The 19609-nt window shown below is 53.4% G+C and overlaps 2 protein-coding genes across 8 annotated transcripts; one reads left to right on the forward strand and one right to left on the reverse strand.

The window, feature by feature from the left end:
* Positions 1 to 225: 225 nt before the first annotated feature.
* DPAGT1 (dolichyl-phosphate N-acetylglucosaminephosphotransferase 1) lies at positions 226 to 4898 on the reverse strand. Of its 3 annotated transcripts, XM_060103403.1 has the most exons (9): positions 4504 to 4896; positions 4069 to 4189; positions 3680 to 3893; positions 3288 to 3434; positions 2127 to 2211; positions 1569 to 1757; positions 1160 to 1247; positions 837 to 992; positions 226 to 756 (listed from the first exon to the last, which is right to left on the reverse strand). In XM_060103403.1, the coding sequence occupies exons 1-9, from the start codon at positions 4662 to 4664 to the stop codon at positions 691 to 693; spliced, it is 1227 nt and encodes a 408-aa protein (XP_059959386.1). In that variant the 5' UTR covers positions 4665 to 4896; the 3' UTR covers positions 226 to 690. The 3 variants fall into 3 exon arrangements, with proteins under 3 accessions (XP_059959386.1, XP_059959388.1, XP_059959389.1); XM_060103405.1 differs by lacking the exon at positions 3288 to 3434; XM_060103406.1 differs by lacking the exon at positions 226 to 756 and having other exon boundaries at positions 920 to 992; positions 1141 to 1247; positions 4504 to 4898.
* C2CD2L (C2CD2 like) lies at positions 4546 to 18353 on the forward strand. 5 transcript variants are annotated; one of them, XM_060103398.1, is made up of 16 exons: positions 4552 to 5378; positions 9016 to 9071; positions 9339 to 10060; positions 12049 to 12144; positions 12524 to 12643; positions 12821 to 12931; positions 13020 to 13136; positions 13231 to 13342; positions 13485 to 13593; positions 14280 to 14344; positions 14435 to 14562; positions 14654 to 14828; positions 15556 to 15657; positions 15805 to 15938; positions 16026 to 16311; positions 17261 to 18353. In XM_060103398.1, the coding sequence occupies exons 3-16, from the start codon at positions 9707 to 9709 to the stop codon at positions 17470 to 17472; spliced, it is 2121 nt and encodes a 706-aa protein (XP_059959381.1). In that variant the 5' UTR covers positions 4552 to 5378; positions 9016 to 9071; positions 9339 to 9706; the 3' UTR covers positions 17473 to 18353. The 5 variants fall into 5 exon arrangements, with proteins under 5 accessions (XP_059959383.1, XP_059959382.1, XP_059959381.1 ...); XM_060103396.1 differs by having other exon boundaries at positions 4553 to 5378; positions 15802 to 15938; XM_060103399.1 differs by lacking the exon at positions 12524 to 12643 and having other exon boundaries at positions 4551 to 5378; positions 15802 to 15938.
* Positions 18354 to 19609: the final 1256 nt, after the last annotated feature.

The raw sequence follows: 19609 nt of genomic DNA on the forward strand, positions 1-19609 counted from the left end.
TTACGGCCCTTTATGCCCCCTGAGCAGCAGGATTTCCTATTTATTCAACATGTTCTGTCTGGTCTGTTCTTTCTGTTCCCTTCTTGCTAGGAGGGGCCTGATGTACTGAAAGAAAAAGGATGGGGCAGAGAGATAGGCATCCTCTCCGAGGAAATGCCTCCACCAACCCTCCCAGTCTACCCTAAAATGTCCTATATAGGAGATACACCTACAGGAACAACAAGAAAAAGACGACAGTTTATTGTCACCACTGGGAGCACAGGCCCCCCCAGTCTGCTAAATCATCAGAATACTTAATTTATAGTCAAATGTCAAGTCACCTTCGAGCCTGTGTCCCTATCCCCAGCCAGGGTTCTATCCCCAGGCCCAACATATTTCTTGAGTGTCAGAGTTGTGGGTAATTGCATCAAAGCTACAGTTATCCCACCTTAGGAGGCTGCAAAGATGGGACGGAGAGGGGGAGTGGCAGGTAGAAGAAAGCCATAGGCAAAGTCCAATCAATAGTCATTAGGGGGCAAGAACGGCCCAGGATGTCAATAATCACAGGGGAAAGGAAATGCTGAGGACAAAATCTGGAGGAGAATGAAGGGTGGGAGGCGCCTGGGCCAGGAGGCAATCTTGGTCTAGAAGAGGTCGGCCTGAGTCAGGAAATCTGGAGGCTGTGAAGCATAGGACAGTGGATCAGCAGACTCAGACATCATAGAAGAGTCGGACAAGCTGGTACCGAATGGTGAAGGCGACAACGCTACCCACGACCTGTAAGGAGAAAGGAACTCCAGTAAGAACCGCAGAGAAAGGGAGACAAGGTGTAAACCACGTCACCCACAGCATCGCACCTGTAGCAGCAGCAGGAACAGGGTGAGGTTTCTCTCATGCATGGGCCCAAAGACTTTAAGTAGCAAGTTGATGAGGGTCATGTTGTTACACTCCGTGAAGGCACCGTCCTCATTCTCACTCTGGCGCACTGTCACTAGCCGGAGGCCTTCTGCTACCTGGAGGGGTCAAAAGTGGAGAGAACTTCAGCTAATACCTACGCTTCAGGAATGGGGATCTGCTCAATGCTTCCAAACTCCCCTTGGGTGTGATTGTAGGCCTAGGTTCCCCATTCCCTGAATTCCGAATGGCAGCCTAGAGCCTTACCTCCTTGTTACCCTGTTACCTTTAGAATAAAGGTGCCCAAGAAAGAGAGGCTCTTGGTCTTGAACTTGGAATAGCTCATCTCCAGTTTGCCTGTCTTGGTATTGAGTCTGCAGGGGAAGACAGCTTCATGTGACTGGGCCACTACTCAAAGAACTCTCCTCCCTGTGGTTCATTAATAGGAAGAGCACTGAATGTGGAGTCAAACACTCTGAGATCTATTTCTGGCTCTGCTGCTTGCTTCTGTGTGATCAGAGCTGCTGTGAACATTACATGAGATCGTGGAACTAAATGTGCTTTGTAACGTATAAAGGGCTAACCGCGTGGCAAGAGTTAGCCCTTCTTTGGGCCCATTCCCTTTGCACAGCAAACGTCTAAGGCATCCCAAGGGAAAAAGCTATGATGTCCCTTTCAAGCCCCAAAGTGGCTACCTGGGCATACGGTGGCGAGGGCAGGGGATGATATGCAGGAGCTGAGGCAGTGAGTAGACGAAGTTGAACACCTGGGGCATGAAGAAGAGTAGCATGGTCTTGCTGAAGTGTCCCAAGATGCCCACCACGGCAAAGGTCATGCCAGCAAAGTAACAGAAGGTATCTCCCACAAACACCCGTGATGGGTACCTGTGTGGGGGAGAGGAGCTGAGCCAGGGGCAAGAGGCATGAGCAATCCTTTCTCTCACATCACACACCCTGCTCACTGGGCTAGCCCTGACCCTAGTTCTGGCTCAGAGGACATTCCAGCTCTCCCAGCAACTCTCCAGGAAACAAGGCCCTGAATCCATCTATTCCTGGGGGCTCCACAGCACCTGCCCCCGGCTACAATTGGGTAGAGAATATTTAAGATTTAAGAATATTACCAAAAAGACCCAGAAAACACTCAATACAGAGATGCGCAGGTTAAGCCTCTCCGTCAGGAGATGGGTCACAATGAGGAGGACCGTACTGGCCACAAATTCAAATAGCTGTCCCACTATCCACAGGCCTACTTACCAGTTATGGTAGAGCAATCCCAAGGTGGTGAAAAAAAAGGGTATCATGAAGTAGAGGGAAAAGACATGATCATCCCGATAATCACCTTTGGAAGCAGGGGAAAAAGAAAGAAGGAAACGTTGATAGCCACTTCCCCTGCACACCTGGGTCCTATTTTTGTCTGTCCCTGAGTTCTGTCCCAAGCTGTATCATCCACCTCTCTAAGTCCCAAGAACTCACTATTCCTTTTATGTCACCCACGCAGTTCCCAATATTTCACCTCTTTCATGAACCCTTCCTAAACTAGTTACTGTCTTACATTTGGTTTAGACCATTCAGACCTAGGTCTGAATGCCAGCTTTCCTTCCTAACTGTGTGACGTTGATCGTGACACATTTAACTTCTCTGAGCCTCAGTTTCCTATCTGTGAAAAAAGGCTGATGAAAACACCTGCCACATAGAGCTGTTACAGAGTTTAAAGTGAGATCACATTTTTAAAGTGCTTTAATAAGTACTTATGGATGTCCATCAGCCGAAAACCACCAGAAACACGCCTGTAGACAAAGCTGGGTTTACTGACTTGAAACAAGAGAAACTCTGGAACCCACACACCCTGGGGAACCATGGGATGCCTCAGTAAGGAGGTGTTAGGAGGACTTTTTATAGAATTTGTTTTAAATAATTCTGGGGAGGATGCAAGGAGGCAGAGTTCGGCCCTGCACTGGGTGCTGTCAGCAGAGATAATGCGATGATTGGGCATCTTAATAATTTCTATCCAAGAAGTGAGAGGAACTGAGTTGTTATCAGAAGGAAGCAGCAAGCACTCGTGTTAGCTAGAAGGGGATCTTGGTCATTTTTGTGAGATGCACCATGTTCCTGTGGTTTTGTCTATGCTCAGACATGGTTACAGAGGGGTCTAGTTTGGGTCATACTCTATCAAGGTCACAGAGTGACCCTGTCTGATGTTGAGGTTTTATGAAGTTGTTTATGTTCAATAAGCGAAGACCATGGCCTACCTGTTAGTGCCAATGCCGTTATAAATGACAGAGGTGCTATTTTCCTTTCTCACATTTAACAAATCTTAGTTTCTTTCTCACGTTTAACAAATTCCCCAAAGCCAGATATCAGGCAACTTCCTTAACACTCAGACTTCTCTTCTCTCCCTAGTCCAATCCCACCTACCGTCCAGCTCCACCAGGTTGAAGACGATAATGGAAGCAGAAATGACTAGCGACTGGCCAGCCTCTAGGCCATTAATTCCTGCTAGGATATTGATGGCATTAGTACAGAACACTGCCAGCAGCCCCATGTAGACATAGTACAGGATCCCTGGGGGCAGAAAACAGTAAGAGAAGTAATGCCACCTGTAGAATGAGAATTTAAGGATATTCTTCTGAGAAAAGTGGTGAGGATAGAGGATGGGATGAAAGGCCAACAAAAGGATCTAAGAAAACACAGGGACAAAACAGGGAGGAGGATGTGGAGCACCAGAAAGGATGCTCTGCTGGATATCTCACAGGGCAAGGGTGCCCTGAAGCAGGGGCCACAGGGGCAGAAGTGGCGGTGCTACTCACCCAAGTCCAGATGCAGGCCAAGAAGTGGGTGTAAGGGCTTCGGTACCACAATGGTCGTGTTGCCAAAGTTGGTGAAATAGACCATGAGGAGAGGTAGTGAGGCAGCTGTGGGCAGCAGCAGCTTATGGCGCCAGCGCAGATTCAGTACATCATCCGCGAAGCCCAGGAAAATCATGCAGCAGATGGCAAGAAGCGCACCTATCAGGGCCACAAACTGGGGAGGGCTCGGGCAGGTCATGGCTCCAGCCTACTCCCACTTCACAGTTCCTTTCAAGAATTCCCATCTTTTCTTTCGTTCTCAGCCCCTCCCCCCACACCCAAATAACCCCAACTCTCTCCAGTAGCTCCCAGTCCCAGCCACAGGCAGCAGCCCTCACTAACCCACTTACTTCATGGTGGGGGAAGGCTTTACACTGCTCCTCCACAAAGCAGTTCAGGAAAGGGAAAGGGATGAAGCAGAAGAGTATGATAAGGAAAACAGCACCGCTGATCACTCCCTGGGACTCTGGGCTGTGGCCCAGCAGCAAGCCGGGGGGAGGGGGAAGAGGAAAGGGGGCGTGGTCACTCACTAGGGCAAGCATCACCATAACCTGACTTGGGGGCGGGGAAGGGCAACACTACTGGAGTCCCAGATACACCCAAGGGTCCCACCTTCCCGCCTCCACCCCTTCCCCAATGCTAACCAGATCTGCCCTCCACCTCCCAGAGTCCCGGGCTGGCTGTTGGGTTAGCACTTCGTCTCCGCTCGCAGTCCAGCACTCCAGTCCCCGCCCCTGCCTGCCCACCCCTTCTCCACTGCCTCGGACCAGCGCGCGGCCCCTCACATTTGCTGCCGGCTGGATTTGTTGAGGTCCTGGCCGCAGAGCCGTGCGGCGATGAAGTGGCCACGGAAGGCAGGGATGAGGGTGAGTGTGGCTACAAGTCCCAGCAGCGAGCCGATCAAATTCACCAACAGCGGCATCGTTAACTCCGGGAAGGCCCACATGGTGACCGGCCAGGGGGCCCGGTCGGCCCCCTCCTTAGCTAACGGGCAAGCTGGGCAGAAGCCCTGTGGCCCCAGGAGTAAGGAGTGGCCGCTCGCCACAGGCTGGATCTTCCCACACCACCCTGAGCGAAACCCAACAACTCTGACCTGAGCCGCCTTCCGGACTCCCGCGAGCCTCTATAAAGCAACCTTGCCTCTGCCCCACTGCATCTGCCTGCCCACTGTTTCCACCCGGATCTAGTTCGCAGAGCAACTGTCGTTGTGGAAGGCGGCGGCCATTTTTAATATGGGCATAAGAGTAGGGACAGAAGTGTGATTTTAAACTAAACCCTTTATTCGAGAGTTGAATCATCAAGAGGGGATTGGAAAAGCAATTAAAGAAGGACAAACAAAGGCGGATACTTTCCTAACATCATATTAAAGATGTACAGCCCAAAGCGGAAAAACTCCTTGCCCGGTTCCAAGATGAGCGCCTCCTTGTACCACGTGTCTGACGCCGCTTACTCTTCGTTCCACGTCAGGTTTAGCTCCGTCGGCCTTCGCTGGTCGCGTTTAAAGGGCCAATGCCCCGCGTTTACTCTGGGACGCCTCTGGAGACTGGAAGATGGCTACTGGAAGCAAAGGGCAGGGCAGGCGGGATGAGGATGTGGAGCAGCACCTGCTCGGTGTAGAAAACCTGTTGCTAACATAGTCAGCGTTGGGAAGGAAGCCAAGGTAAACACAACTCAGTTCCCCGAAACACAGCTACAATTTGGAAGGTGATGTAAAATTTAAAGCGCGGACACTTGAAAAGCCCCTCCCACTTCATGTTTTTCCGTGTCATTGATCCAGCTACTTTTCCTTCATCATCCCACCCGCCTTCTGCCCCCGCAGTAGCAGTTAGTTGCCGGGCAACACTGAGGGGGTACTTCAGCACTGAAGGGGCTGGCAGTACCCTCATGCCCTCAGGTCTTGGATTTAACCCCGTTCTTGACTTTCCTTGGTCCTGGATCATTGCACTGTGCCAGGCTCCTAGTCGGAGGAGGTGAGGCTGAGGCTTTGGAAAGAGCTAAGTAGGAGAACCAGACCCACAAGTGGCTGGCTTCCGGTAAGTGTGAGGAATTCCCAGGCAGGTTCTTCTCCAGGCTAGGTGCCTTTTGCTTGGCATCTGTTTCCTTGCCAATAACAGTTCACCAGCATCTCATTCTCTTTCACAGACACACAAGCTCTTAGGTGGCAAATGATTTCTAGTCCTCAGAGAAGAATTCATCACCAGGAAGTGCGGGAGACGACTGAAGTATGCTGACATTTTGTTCACTCTTGAATAAGGAGTCAGGGTCAGGTTGACTCCTTTTAGGCCAAAGATAGGCCCTCCTGTCTCTCAAAACCAGATGTGAAATGTCCTTTCTACTCGAAGGTGGCTCTTATTCACAACTCAAACCATGTATATAAAGTAATCCCAGTAATTACTTGATAGTAGTATTCCTCCAAAGTTTCAGTACTTATTATCCCACTGGTATTGTTTTTCTGTGTGTGTGTGTGTGTGTGTGTGTACCTGCACACGGGTGCATGAGTGTGCATCTGTGCCTCTTAGACTGGAAATTCCCTAGAGGCAAAGTGTTTTCTGTTGCACAGTGTGTTCCTATGGGGCTAAGGACACACAGATATCTGTATACAAGGCATCATCACACATAATGAGTCTGGATCTGAAAGAGGTACAGAGGGCAATAGAAGCACATGGAGAGAGCAATTAGTTGTGACCAGGGGAAGTGAGAGGACCTTGAGGAAGAGTGTTGTCTCTAAGGATTTCAGTAGGTGGCAAGAGTGGAAGGGCCTTCCAAACAGGGAAAGTGAGACGCCAGGAGCAGGTGGAAAGGAGGAGCTTGTCGGAGCCCCAGAGGAGGCAGCATTCAGTTATCTTGTTGCTCAGGAGCAGGCCGAGACTCCCTGGAGATCTGAGGGACAGTCTGTAACTACTTCCTGTTTTATTAGGAGGCCAATCCTAATAACTCTTCCTTCCCAGCTTGGCATTGGGCACCTTTGTCTCTTTCTTCTCCAGAGATTTTTAGCCCTCCCACACACACACCCCTGGAAGAGGGTAGGGGATACTTGTTCAAAAACAAGACACTGGGGCTTCATCATCCATGCATACGTTACCATCAGAACATGGTTACTTGGATACTTGTCATATAATTTGAATATTTTTGTTCCCATGATGGTAAATGCCCAGTTGATTAGCAGACTCACCAGGAGAAACAAACACACACATGACTTGGCCACACTTGAAATTTTGTGCCTGTCCTGGTACAAGTTGAAAGCATTTGCCTAAATGCTGAAGCTGGTCCTAGGACCCATGGATCAGGTGAGTTTCAGCTGGTTTCTTGGGCTGAGTAGACAAGGTCTGAGATGCACATCTCCTACTGGGGAGCTCTGAGTGCCTCCCAGTAAGCAAAGCTAATGCACTATTAAGGCTGATTGCCTGACAAAGACTGTCCCAGAAATGTTTCACAGTGCTGAAAAAGTCCATATGAGACAGCTTTGGAGAGTCTGGATCTATGACACTTGCAGGACCATATCTGTGGCTCTTTACAAGCAGCTGAGTTACTCTTTTACCATTTCTTCCCACCTCTCTCCTGTCAGTTTATCGAAAGTTGTTAGCTGATAGCAAGCCCCAAGATCTCCCATTCCACTTGGATGACATGAATGGGTTTTCAAAAGATGGAAACAATATAGAAATTCTCAGTGTTTACATGTATATTGGAATATTTTCTGTTAGACTTCTTAAAATTACAAAGAATTTGCTAACCCCTAGTATGTGCATGGGAAACTTTTAAGTACTGTGGGGACACAAAGTGATATAAATGCAATTGTTTTCCCCAAGGAGTCTACTTCATCATATTAAAGCACCTTGAGTCAATATGAGGGAAGAGAGATGAGTAAGACAGGGTCTCCACTCTTAAGCAGCTTTCTGGTGAGTGGGAAAAACAGACATATAAATAACCAGCTAGGCTATAAGGCAGAATGAAATAAGTACAAGAGGTCTAGTAGTAAGTGGATGGAAGATTGGGAGGACTAAGTAGAGAGACTAATGTAAGACTGAATTGTGAAGCAGTATCTGGCAGCACAGGACCAAGTGCTCAGTGGAGGAGTTGAGGTAAACCCAACAACTCAGAGACCTGAGATGAACTCTGAAGAACCCTGAAAAGGGTTCTTGGGGGAAGAGGGTCTTCATAGTGAAACTGTACCTGGACAACTTTCCGCATAACCTGCTCCCCTAGCCCTAGCTGCTCTGCCCACTGACAGCTTCCTTCTGTGTCCCTGAGTTCTCTCCTCCCTTCATTTCTTCTCCCCCCAAGATTAAAAATCCACACTCTAGGAATCTTCTATGGTTTTGGAGGTCCAGTGATAATGCATGGGCAGGGTCACAGCAAGGTTACCCCATCACCCTACCCCATTCCTTAGAGTGAAATCTGGGGATGCCCCAGGCTTTCCTACCACCTCCTGTGGCTCAGGCACCCTGTCGCTGACCTGCCAGGCTCTGCTTAGCTCTGCAACCCCGCACTTTAGAAGACATTGTTTACTCCTATCTGCTCACTGCTCAGACTAACGACTGGATTTGGGAGAGAGATACTTAACGCCTCTCTGTTCACCTCTCTAAGGAAGGCCTGCCATATGTATGTGGAGAAAAAGGGCCTCTTGGGGAATGGGGATTCCTTTGAATCCTATTGTAGGATTTTCCTTCCCCTGCCTCCAGAAAGCAGTGACAAGCCTCTGTCCTATAGGGATGGAATTCATTCCCTTAAATCTAGGAAAAGGGATGGATCCTGAGGCCAGAGTGTACCTATAACATAATTTTTGGGGTTCTTGCTGGGATGTCACATATTTGGATGGCAGGGTCTTCTGGCTGAATCTACTGATAGTCCAGTGCTGCATTGCCAGCTCCCTCCTCGTTGCCACCCCCCCACACACGTGCTCCATAGGCAGGAGCTGTTACTATGGAAATAAATTATTTTTAAAAACAGAAGCAGCCCCAGGCTTTGGAAATATCTCCAGAATAAACCCACACGAGCAAGGAGGTTAATAGGGTGTCCCTTGGTCCTGGCTCCAGAGGGAAGAGGATGGGGGTGGAGGAGGGGGTTCAATGTTCCATGTTCTATTCTCAACCTCTACCAGGTTCAGGTTCTGGTTCCTCTCGGGTCGGTATCAGCTGGACCTCTGCCAGTCACTTCTATCTAGGAGGGATGCTCTGCAGCTACATACCCAGGGCCTAGCTTCCGCCAGGACATAGGAACCAAGAAGCTGCTGAGCCTGGGAGTGTTGGGATAAGGGGTTGATGCTATCCACAGGGGTCACCTCCTTTTTAACCCCACAGGCGTCCAAACTATGGAAAGCTAAGGAACGTAGGGGAAAGCAGAGGCGTCATCTCAGGTGAGTGAAAGAAATTACTCTTGCTTACTGTCGCCTTGAGCTCGGGGGAGCAGGAGTACCCCCGATTCCAGGATGGGGCGGGGTAGTTAAAGATCCCGCCTATTTCCAACCCTAGAACCTCCTCCGCTCTCCGCTCCTCCTCCCACCCTCTTCTAGCGCTGGAACGCCGGGCTCTCTAAGCCCCGCCCGCCTCGGGTGCGGCTCCTTTAAGGCCGGATGGGGGCGGGGGGGCCGGCCGTGTTGTCAGTGTCAGCTCTGCGCACGCAGCCCTCCTGGAGCCGGTGCCGGCCTGCGAGCCCCAGCGTCCCCACAGACGAGTCCCCGCCCGGGTCCGGCGGGGCCCCCGCCGTGGGAGGAGTCGGGCGCTGGCCGGCGACTAACCCGGGTTGGACTGCCGGACCAACCGAGGAGGGCCCCGGACTCCGGAGAGAGATCCCGGCGTCGCGACCCCCCAGGAACCTCCTCTCCTCGATCTGTGGCACCCACTAGTCCCGGGCACCCAGCCCCGGAGAGCCCCGATCCCGCGCGCCCAGCCCCGGGGGAGCCCGCCCCCGCCCCGCGGCCCGCCCGGGCCATGCTCCCCCGGGGCAGCGGCTGAGCCCGAGCCGGAACCGGGACCTGAGCCCGCGCGGAGCATGGATCCAGACTGGGGGCAGCGGGACGTGGGCTGGGCGGCCCTGCTGGTCCTCTTCGCCGCCTCGCTGCTTACGGTGTTGGGTTGGCTGCTGCAGTATGCCCGGGGCTTGTGGCTGGCGCGGGCCCGCGGGGGCCGGGGCCCGGGATCCGCCTTAGCTGCCGAGCCCGCCGGCTCCCTGCGGGAGCTGGGCGCTTGGCGCTCGCTGCTGAGGCTGCGGGCGACCCGGGCCGGCGACCCTGAGAAGCCAGGCGTCCGGGGCCTCCTGGCGTCGCTCTTCTCCTTCAAGTCTTTCCGGGAGAACTGGCAGCGGGCTTGGGTGCGAGCGTTGAACGAGCAGGCCTGCAGGGATGGGGTGAGTTGGACAGGAGGACCTAGGTGGTCCCGTCACTCAGCCTTTTCTTCTAGAGGAGGGACTGCTCAGGCCAAGAGGCACGTATGGGGGTGGGGAGCAACTGGGGAACCCTATGGCCTCTCTTTTCCTCTGGGATCAGAGAAAAGGGTGCAAGTGAGGCTGGAGGTTGTAGAAATCCAGCTGTGTCCCAAATCCTCTATTCTTGCGGTCTAGGTACTCTCTGGCTCCAGACCAGTGCACAACTTGCTGTTCTCATAGCAACGCTAATCCCTGTGCCCCAGGGCACTTCCGCCCAGCCTGGGTGCTGGTTGTGTGTGTGGCTTGGGTGGGTGGGGGGGCGCTGCTGGGGGTTAGAAGGGAGACGTGCACCTGTGGAAGGAATTTGCCTGGTCCTCATGCCACCACACCCAGTCAGCACTTCATGCCCCAGATCCCTGGTGTGATCAGGCAGGTCTCCGGGGAGCCTGAATTCCCCCCCACCCCATCCCTCAGTAATTTCATTGCTGCAGTCTTAACACGTCCTTCTCCATGCTCCCTGCAGTGTCTGTGTTGAGGGAAAGGTATTCAGGTGGAAAGGAGATTGACAATCCATGCCCCGCCCAGTAGATGAGCCTAGAGCTGCCCCTTGAGGGTCAGTCACAGACTAACCCAGCCTACTTCCTCCCATTGCACCATGGGCAGCTGGCCTCCCAGGAAGTGGGGCAGGAAGCGTGGTCATAAGACTGAGGTGGGGTGGGAAGTGGAGACCTCCCTCTCTTGGGGTCCACACTCATCTTGGCCCTCGCAGTCTATTAGCCCCTGGCTCAGAGGGTTCTCCACTTCCAGCCACCACTAGTCTGAGGGTTTTACTCCACTAGCTCCCCAGATGCCTGGAAACAGAAGTGGCCACGCAAGAAATTGCTCTGCTTCCTCTGCCCAGCTGACCTGAAAGCCAGACGGCAGCTGTCAGTCTATGCCTTGAACTAAACCCTCCACCCAGCTCTCCCTGTACCTTGTCCCTGGGTCAGGACTGACTCCCCAGGACAGCTGACTCAGCTGGACATTAGCCTCCCTTGCAGGGGGTGGGGAGACTGGCGTTCCCAGCAATCATCTCCCTTGGCCTGGCTTTTGAACAAGACCGCTACAGTAGCAGAGAAGTTGGCTTTCCCTGGTTTACCAGGCAAATGAGCCCTGTGGATTTGTTTCCTCCCATCCCAAGACCCAAGGAGGAGCTGCCAGCTCAGTCTGTGCCCCCTCCTCAATTCTTCCCATCCTGCTCTCTGGATGGGGCTGCAGCAGTTGGTTTCCACTGCTGTGGAAGAATTAGGAAGCTCTTACAACACCTAAGCTAAGCAGCTTTCTGCTCCCTAAAGCCACCCTGCTGTCTGCCTTGAGGAATTAGCCAAGTCTCTGGCCCTTGAGCCCTCTGAGCTTGCTTTTCTTCCCAGTTCCTCTGGTAAAGTTCCCCAAGGCCATGCTGAGCTAGTCTTCATCTCCAAGAATATGGATAGAGTCATACTCTTAGGCCTCTACATCCTATTTATCTGGAGGAAGGTTTAGCTCTTGTCTTGAATAAGGGGCCCTACTGCTTTCATCCTTAGCTCAGCTGTGTCTCTCTCTGCCCAGCCACGATATGCAGGTGGCACCAACACCTTTATTATTTTTTTTCTATGCACACCTTTCTTCCAGGGTAGGGCGGGGATGAAGAGGAAGGTGGGGGAGAAGAGGGAGGCTCCTGGCATTCCAGGAGAAGTCTAGGGTCTTCAGCTCAAGGTGATGTGGTCTCTGAGGCGGTCTAGCTTCCCAGCTCTCCCTAGCAGCTGCAGGCCCCGGAGAGGCGGACTTCAGGGGGAACACTTGCTGTCCTAAAGCGCTGAGCCAAGGAGGGGCCAGAAGCCAGCCTGCAGCTGAGGCCTCTGCAGTGCCAGGGCCTAGCCAGCAACTGAGTAGGCCAGCCCTGTGGGGGGCAGCTCCAGAGACCTGATCCTATGTCCACATTACTCCCTCAGAGCTCCATCCAAATCGCCTTTGAGGAGGTGCCCCAACTCCCACCCAAAGCCAGCATCAGTCATGTGACCTGCACAGACCAATCAGAGCGCACCATGGTAAGGGTCTGATGGGGCACTGCCTTCTTTAGGGCTGGAGTGGGGGCTGATCCTGAGTTCCCTTTAGTCTGAGCGTTCTTAACCTGAAGTCTTTGAATGCCTTAGGGATCCCAGGATTGGTTTCAGGAGGTCTGAAAATCCCACTAAAGTTACATGCAAACTGTAGTACATGTGTGCATATTTGCATTTTTCTGGAGAGAGGAGTCTTTGGCTTTTATCATTCTTTTATGGGCTTATGACCCCCAAAAGGTGATTCCCAGGGAAAACCGAAGTGGAGAGGGGTCTGCGGAACCGTTGTCGGGCAGGACAGGGCAGGGCCAAGTTGAGCGCCCTTCCTCCGTGCGTGACCCTCCTTGCCTCCGTGCCTCGCCTGTCTCAGGTGCTGCATTGCCAGCTCTCTGCTGAGGAGGTGATGTTTCCAGTCTCTGTGACCCAGCAGTCCCCCGCTGCCGTCTCCATGGAGACCTACCACGTCACTCTGACACTGCCACCAACACAGGTGGAGGAGGATGTGGGAAACTGAGTTGAGCAGGGGGCGGGCCGTTCAGTTGCCTCAGCCTTTTCAGTTCGGTTCCTCTCTAAGACAGAATTTGGGAAGGGAGGGTCCTGGGGTGGGGGTTGGGAGTAGTTGGAGGAGTGGGGCAAGTCAACCCAGTCCCTTTGTCCCTTGCCCCAGTTGGAAGTCAACCTGGAGGAAATCCCTGGCGAGGGCCTGCTTGTATCCTGGGCCTTCACGGATCGCCCAGATCTCAGGCTGACAGTGCTTCCCAAGCTGCAGAACAGAGAGGTAAGGGGGCAGGGCTGGGAGAGAAGCCACAGAACAGGGAGGGGGAGGCGGAGCTGGGGGCCTCACCTCCTTGTTCTCCGCCCTGCAGAGAGGTGAGGAGCAAGTAGAGCTCTCCACTATCGAGGAGCTGATCGAGGATTCCATAGTCAGCACCCAGCCAGCTATGATGGTCAACCTCAGGGCTTGCTCTGCCCCTGGGGGCCTGGTGAGTAGGTGCTCAAAGCAGATAGTTGGCATGCATACTGTCCCCAGGGTACTGTGTCGGGATTCTTGCTCTTTTTACCTCCTTCTGCTCTTAGGTACCCAGTGAGAAGCCACCTATGGTGCCCCAGGCCCAGCCAGCCATCCCCAGACCTACCCGGTTATTCCTAAGGCAGCTTCGAGCATCTCACCTGGGACGTGAGCTGGAAGGTGAGAGCCAGAAGCTTCTGGGGGACTGCCGAGGCTATGGTTGCAGGTGCTCCTGGCACCCCTGCCAAGGGCATGGCCTCTCTGCTCCTCAGTGGCCTCTCAGCTTGGAACTGAGTGTTTTCAAATTTCCGGCTCCCCACAGGCACTGGGGAAGTGTGCTGTGTAGCTGAGCTCGACAACCCCATGCAACAGAAGTGGACCAAGCCCATGAGGGCTGGGCCTGAGGTGGAGTGGAGCGAGGACCTGGCACTGTAAGGAGTGACTCCCCAGCCCCCACCCTTGCTCCCATGGCTGGACTGGGGATCAGAGCCTTCCAGCAGAGCCCTGGCATGAATCAGCTCTGTTTTCAGTAAACCTTGGTGTGAGCCTCTACTGTCTGCCAGGCCCTTGCCTAGTCCAGATATAACCAAGATACACCCCCGCCCTGAGTTGATCACAGGCTAGAAGCAGAGACAGGTGTACGTAAAGAAGGTGGTATAAGTGCTCCAGTCCAGGTTTACACAAAGTGCTGTGGAAGTGCTTAGATGGGGGAGCTTAATTCCCATAGGTTAAGGATCAGAGTAGGCTTCACGGAGGAGGTGGCACCTAAATCGCACCTTCGAGCAAGAGTAGGATTTTAACGGAGTGTTAGAGAAAAGCGTTCACGGCAGAGGGAACAGCTTGAGTAAAGGAAAAAGAGAGTTATTTGCCGTAGAGGGAGACTGCGAAGGCAGGATGGGGCAGGAGCATGGAGGATTTGAATGCCCAGCTGAGTAGTACGGTCCCTGCTCAGCCCCGTCCCATTCTCTTGGGAAGAGGCCATATTTGGAGGATGATTGCAGTGCCTGTTCTATTTTATTTGCCTCCATCTCTCTCTGCCTCTGGCCTGTGATCAACTCAAGGGTGGATTCAGTTTGCTAATCTTCCCCCTCCCTGCCCTACCTCTTCTTGGCCACAGGGATCTGGGGCCCCAGAGCCGGGAGCTGATCCTCAAAGTGCTGAGGAGTAGCAGCTGTGGAGACAGTGAGTATGGGGCAGGAAGGAGCACCTCTGGGTGGGTGCTGAGCAGGGCCTGGTCATGGCCCCAGCTCACAGTGCCACCCGTTTCCCCAGCTGAATTCTTGGGCCAGGCCACAGTGTCTGTGGCCTCCCCTTCCCGACCACTGTCCCGAAGACAGGTGTGCCCCCTCACCCCTGGGCCAGGGAAAGCCCTGGGGCAGGCAGCCACCATGGCAGTAGAGGTGAGAAGCTGCCCCCTGGGGGGAGGGGGGAGGACACGGGGGAAGACCAGTCTCTGAGGCCCTGCCTCTTTCCGCTTCCACCCCTCGGCAGCTTCAGTATGAGGAGGGCTCCCCCCGGAACCTGGGCACTCCCACCCCCTCCACTCCACGCCCCAGCATCACACCTACCAAGAAGATTGAGCTTGACCGGACCATCATGCCCGATGGCACCATTGTCACCACAGTCACCACCGTCCAGTCCCGGCCCCGGGTAGATGGCAAATTAGGTAAAGAGGAGGAGCCTGGGAGCCCAGCTCTAGCCAGGGGCCCCAGACTGCAGATCCGTGGCTGGACAGGGAAAGGGCAAGGAAAGCCCTAGTTCCGACTCTCCCTGTTTTCCGCCCACACCTTCCTCATCGTCTTTGACTCTCTCAAACGTTCCCTTGCATCCCTCCATTTCCCTAACCGGTCCTCTCCCTCTTCAGTCCTGGATCTACCAGCCCCTCCTACAGTATTCTCACACTTCCACCTTCCCAAGTTCCCCTCTGTCTTTTCACACGTCTCTCCCCTTCCCTTTTCCCGGCCCCAGCTGCCCAGTTGCCCCCCCCTCGCCCCTCAACCTCCAGCACCCTGTGGGACCCTCCAACAAACCCAGTGGGCTCCCTGGCAACTCTCCCACTCCCAGGGGCCCTCTGTGACATTTCTCCCATCCCTAGGGGTCCCATGGAATTCCCCCTACCTCCACTGGACCCCTTTGCCATCTCTGCACACTCAATATTTTCATGGCATCTCTCTGTGCCCTTGGTGGGCCCCATGGCACTTTCCCACGCTCCCATTGGTTCCTGTGGTGTCTTTTTGTCCCCATGGCATCTTCTTAGTCACCCCTGTGATTAATCATCCCTTAGTCATCCCTACCCTCTGAGTCAACCAAAGTCTGCATCTCAATAAAGACGGTAGGGGGTGGGGGCCACTCTAAAGCACCTCCCAGCTCACTGACCCTCCCCCACCCACCAGACTCCCCCTCCCGCTCCCCGTCCAAGGTGGAGGTGACCGAGAAGACAACAACTGTGCTGAGCGAGAGCGGTGGCCCCAGCAGTACCTCCCACAGCAGCAGCCGTGAGTAGGGAATCGGGAAGTGTGCGTGGTGGTTGGCACCTGGGCCCCAGACTCAAAAGCCATTTTGGGTGGGGCACAGGAGTTCAGGTCCAAGAAGGAGCTGGGGAGGAGTCAGGCTAGCCATCCCCTGTATCCATCATCCAGCAGGGGAGAGCCACCTTTCCAACGGCTTGGACCCTGTAGCAGAGACAGCCATTCGCCAGCTGACTGAGCCCAGTGGGCGGGCAGCCAAGAAGACACCCACCAAGCGTAGCACACTCATCATCTCCGGTGTTTCCAAGGTAACAGGGCTCTGGGGAGAGGAGCTGGGCTAGGGAAAGAGCCCTCATTGGTCACTCCTGACCATTAAAACTTGTCCCTCCTGCCAGGTGCCCATTGCTCAGGACGAGTTGGCACTATCCCTGGGCTATGCGGCATCCCTGGAAGCCTCAATGCAGGATGATGCAGGGCCCAGTGGAGGTCCCTCTTCACCTCCCTCAGACCCACCAGCCATGTCCCCGGGACCCCTAGATGCCCTCTCCAGTCCCACGAGTGTCCAGGAAGCAGATGAGACAACACGTTCGGACATTTCTGAGAGGCCCTCTGTGGATGATGTTGAGTCGGAAACAGGGTCTACTGGTGCGCTGGAAACCCGCAGCCTCAAGGATCACAAAGGTGGGGAGATATTGGCAGCCCCCCGTCTTCTTTTATACCCAGTATCATCACCTGGGTCCCACTGGACACTAAGGGACATAGGAGCCTCGGGCCAATCTCCTCCTTCCTCCCCTAAGGGATCCCAGAGTTCCCAGCCTGTTTCAGCCAAGCTTGAGTAGAGAGGGGGGACTTGATGTCTGGAGTCTTGGCTTGGATCTAACAGGCTTGGGTGATAAGAAGAGATGTAAAAATATTTCCTTTTACCTCCCTTTTTCTTTCTTCTTGGATCTAAGCGCATATCCTCCTTCCTTTATTCTCGCCCCCCACCCTTTCCTTTCATTCTTAACTCTCTCCCCTATGAGAATAAGAATTCCTACCCCAGGCAACCCTAGGAGTACCCCTCTAGCAGTGACACAGTCTGTGCACAGCTGTGGTATTTCTAATTTCTCAGGTTCAAGGGCTTGCCCCAGACGTCCACATCCCTCTGCCAGTGAGTCTGTCACTCACGAGTGTATATATAACTATTTATGATTTAAGCCTGCATCACTTCTTGGGATAATGAGAGTCCTAAGTCCGAAGCCTGCCGTGTAAGCACCCTTCTCATTGTATTCGTCCTGAATTTACCTCTTTGAAGTTTTCCAGACACACTGCTTCCTGCTCACAGCCTGGAATTTGGTCAGCAAGTCAGCGTCAGCCCGCTTTGTCCCTTCATGGCTTTTAGGAACACCCTTTGCTCCGCCTTTGTCTTTCCATAGTAAAGAGGCCCAATCATCAATCTGTCCTCATGGAGCAGCCAGCCCCGTGACATTCCACCTCAGGGGCGGAATCCCACAAGCATCACCATGTTTTCCTCAGGAAGGATAAAGGGCATGTTTGTTCTGTTCCGCATCTTGGACCCCTTCATGCTTGTCCTTCCTCTGCTCCCCTCGGGGCCCCTCTCTCTGCCTCAGCCTCCCCTCTCCCCTCACAGTGAGCTTCCTGCGCAGTGGCACTAAGCTCATCTTCCGCCGGAGGCCTCGTCAGAAGGAAGCCGGTCTGAGCCAATCACACGATGACCTCTCCAACACGACGGCCACACCCAGCGTCCGAAAGAAGGCTGGCAGCTTTTCTCGCCGTCTTATCAAGCGCTTTTCCTTCAAATCCAAACCCAAGGCCAATGGCAACCCCAGCCCCCAGCTCTGAGGGCCCTGCTCACCTCCTGAGCTAGGAGAGGGCAGGCGTCCTCTCAGCCCCTTCCCCACATTCCCTTCCATTCCCCTTCCTGGATTCCCAGTAGCCTGGGCCAGGGAAGCCCTCCGGGTTCCAGGAAGCCCTGTCCACCCTGGGCTGTGGGGCTAGTTGGAAGGGGACTTGCAACGGGAAGCATGTGAGAGGTGGACACCCGTTGCTGAGGACATAGAGGAGGGAGCGGGAGGCCCGGAGAAAGAGGAGGCTCCGTCCTGGCACGTGTGGGCATTCATCGGGCCCGCTGGCCTGCTGTGGGCACTGGCCCCTCAGAGGAGTCCCGGGGTGCTCGGCTCCTCAGCTGATCCTTCCTCCCTTATTTATTCTCTTTTCTATTTATATGTGTGGTCCTGGACCCTCAGTGAACAGGTAATAGAGGGCATCTCTCCCAGGTGACCCTTCCTCCCTATCCCAGGAGGGTAGGCAATTCCCTTTCGGATGGGGCGCCCTCACCTCCCTCAGGTCCCCACTCCGACCAGCACCAATGTCTGCCTCTGAGGACACTGACAGCTCATAGAAAGCCCGGCCGGTGCCCGGCATGGGGGGCAGGTACTCCCCACCTCCCTGCCTCCCCTTCTGCTCCTCATGCCTCCCTCCCCCTTTGTTACCGTTTTTGTACTTGATGCCTTCTCTGTGAGCAGTGGCTCTGTTGGAAGGAGGGAGCCAGGAGCCTGATGGGAAGCCTTCCCCCGAGAGGTGGCTTTAGGGGCTTTATTTACAGAGTGTGTGATGATGGAGCAGCAGCAGAGCTGCACCTCTGTATAGTGGGCGAGGATGATGTCCATTGCTGTGTGATGGCCTGGAATTTAATTTATTAAAGTCAAATTGGAGTTTATAAACTGGACAACTGGTCATCCTTTGACAGGCGAATGGGCAGCGAGGCTGTGGTGTTGGAGTGGGAGGATCAGAGACAGGGCCCAGATGGTGAGATGGGGTTGGTGACACGTACATTGGGTCTACGAAGTTCCTGCAGGGAGGAAGGGACATGTAGAGAGAGGATGGGAGAACAAGCATCTTTGAAGGGTGAAGTTGTAGCAAAAATGTCAATCAGAAAAATAAGTCCATCAGCTAGTACGGGCATCTTCATTCCCCTTCCTTGAACAGGCTGCTCCTTCTAGAATATAGGAGAGTCCAGAGCACAGCCCCTGGATCCAGACTGCCTGGATTTGAGTCCCAGCTCCCCTAATTATCTTTGTGACCTTGGGCAAGATATGTAAACTTAGAGCACCTCACTTTTCTCATCTGTAAAGTGGGGACTGTGATAAAAGTAACTATCATTTGGTTGTGGGTTAGAACTTGGCTGGCATACAGTCGGTGCTGAGTAAGTGTGAGCTGTTGCCTCAGAAGAGACGGATTGGGAGGGGGAAGTCTTATAAGGGTTTCGTCATAATAAAAAGTCTTTCACTCCTAAATGTGGGCAAATTTCTGGGAGTGATGGATACTAGCAAACTCTAGGACGCTGGTTCCTGTTCTCTGGGATCTTACACAGGACTTGAAACAGATAAGCTGCTGCAGGATGTCAGACAGAGCACTCGACCAGGAACAGAAAACCTGGGTGTACCACAGACTCAGCAAGTGACCTTGAGAAGTCCGCTTCTGCTTTCTGAACCTTAACTTCCTCATCTCTAAAATGAAGGGTGGCCTAGATAATCATCCAGGTCACTCACTTCCAGCCTTGCCATTCTGACTAACCTATATCACAGGGGGCTTCAGGGCACCTGCCTTTGGCTAGGCAGCTTGGAGTTGTTCATTTTCCCCATGCTCCTGTCCGCGCTAGTCACAGAATAATGGAATATTTAGAAAGGGTGGCAGAATATGGATGTTTGGTTAATTTGCATATATTGGTATGCTAAATTCTAGGTCCTCAAAACTCAAAGATTTATCAAGCTACTTCCCCTGATCTAAGAAATACAACTCTTAATAGTTCACAGAGGAGCAGTTTGTTTACTAACATGACAAGACGGCCAAACACACTGAACTCGAAATTTCACAAGAAACTATTGTTGATGGGAGGGCAGGTATTCAGATTCCTACTAGACCCGTGGATTGAGGTGATGGTAACTGGAAGATGTACTCAGTTTCTAGGGTGACCTGC

This window comes from Mesoplodon densirostris, chromosome 7 (genome assembly GCF_025265405.1).
Source record: "Mesoplodon densirostris isolate mMesDen1 chromosome 7, mMesDen1 primary haplotype, whole genome shotgun sequence".
NCBI classification, from domain to species: Eukaryota; Metazoa; Chordata; class Mammalia; order Artiodactyla; family Ziphiidae; genus Mesoplodon; species Mesoplodon densirostris.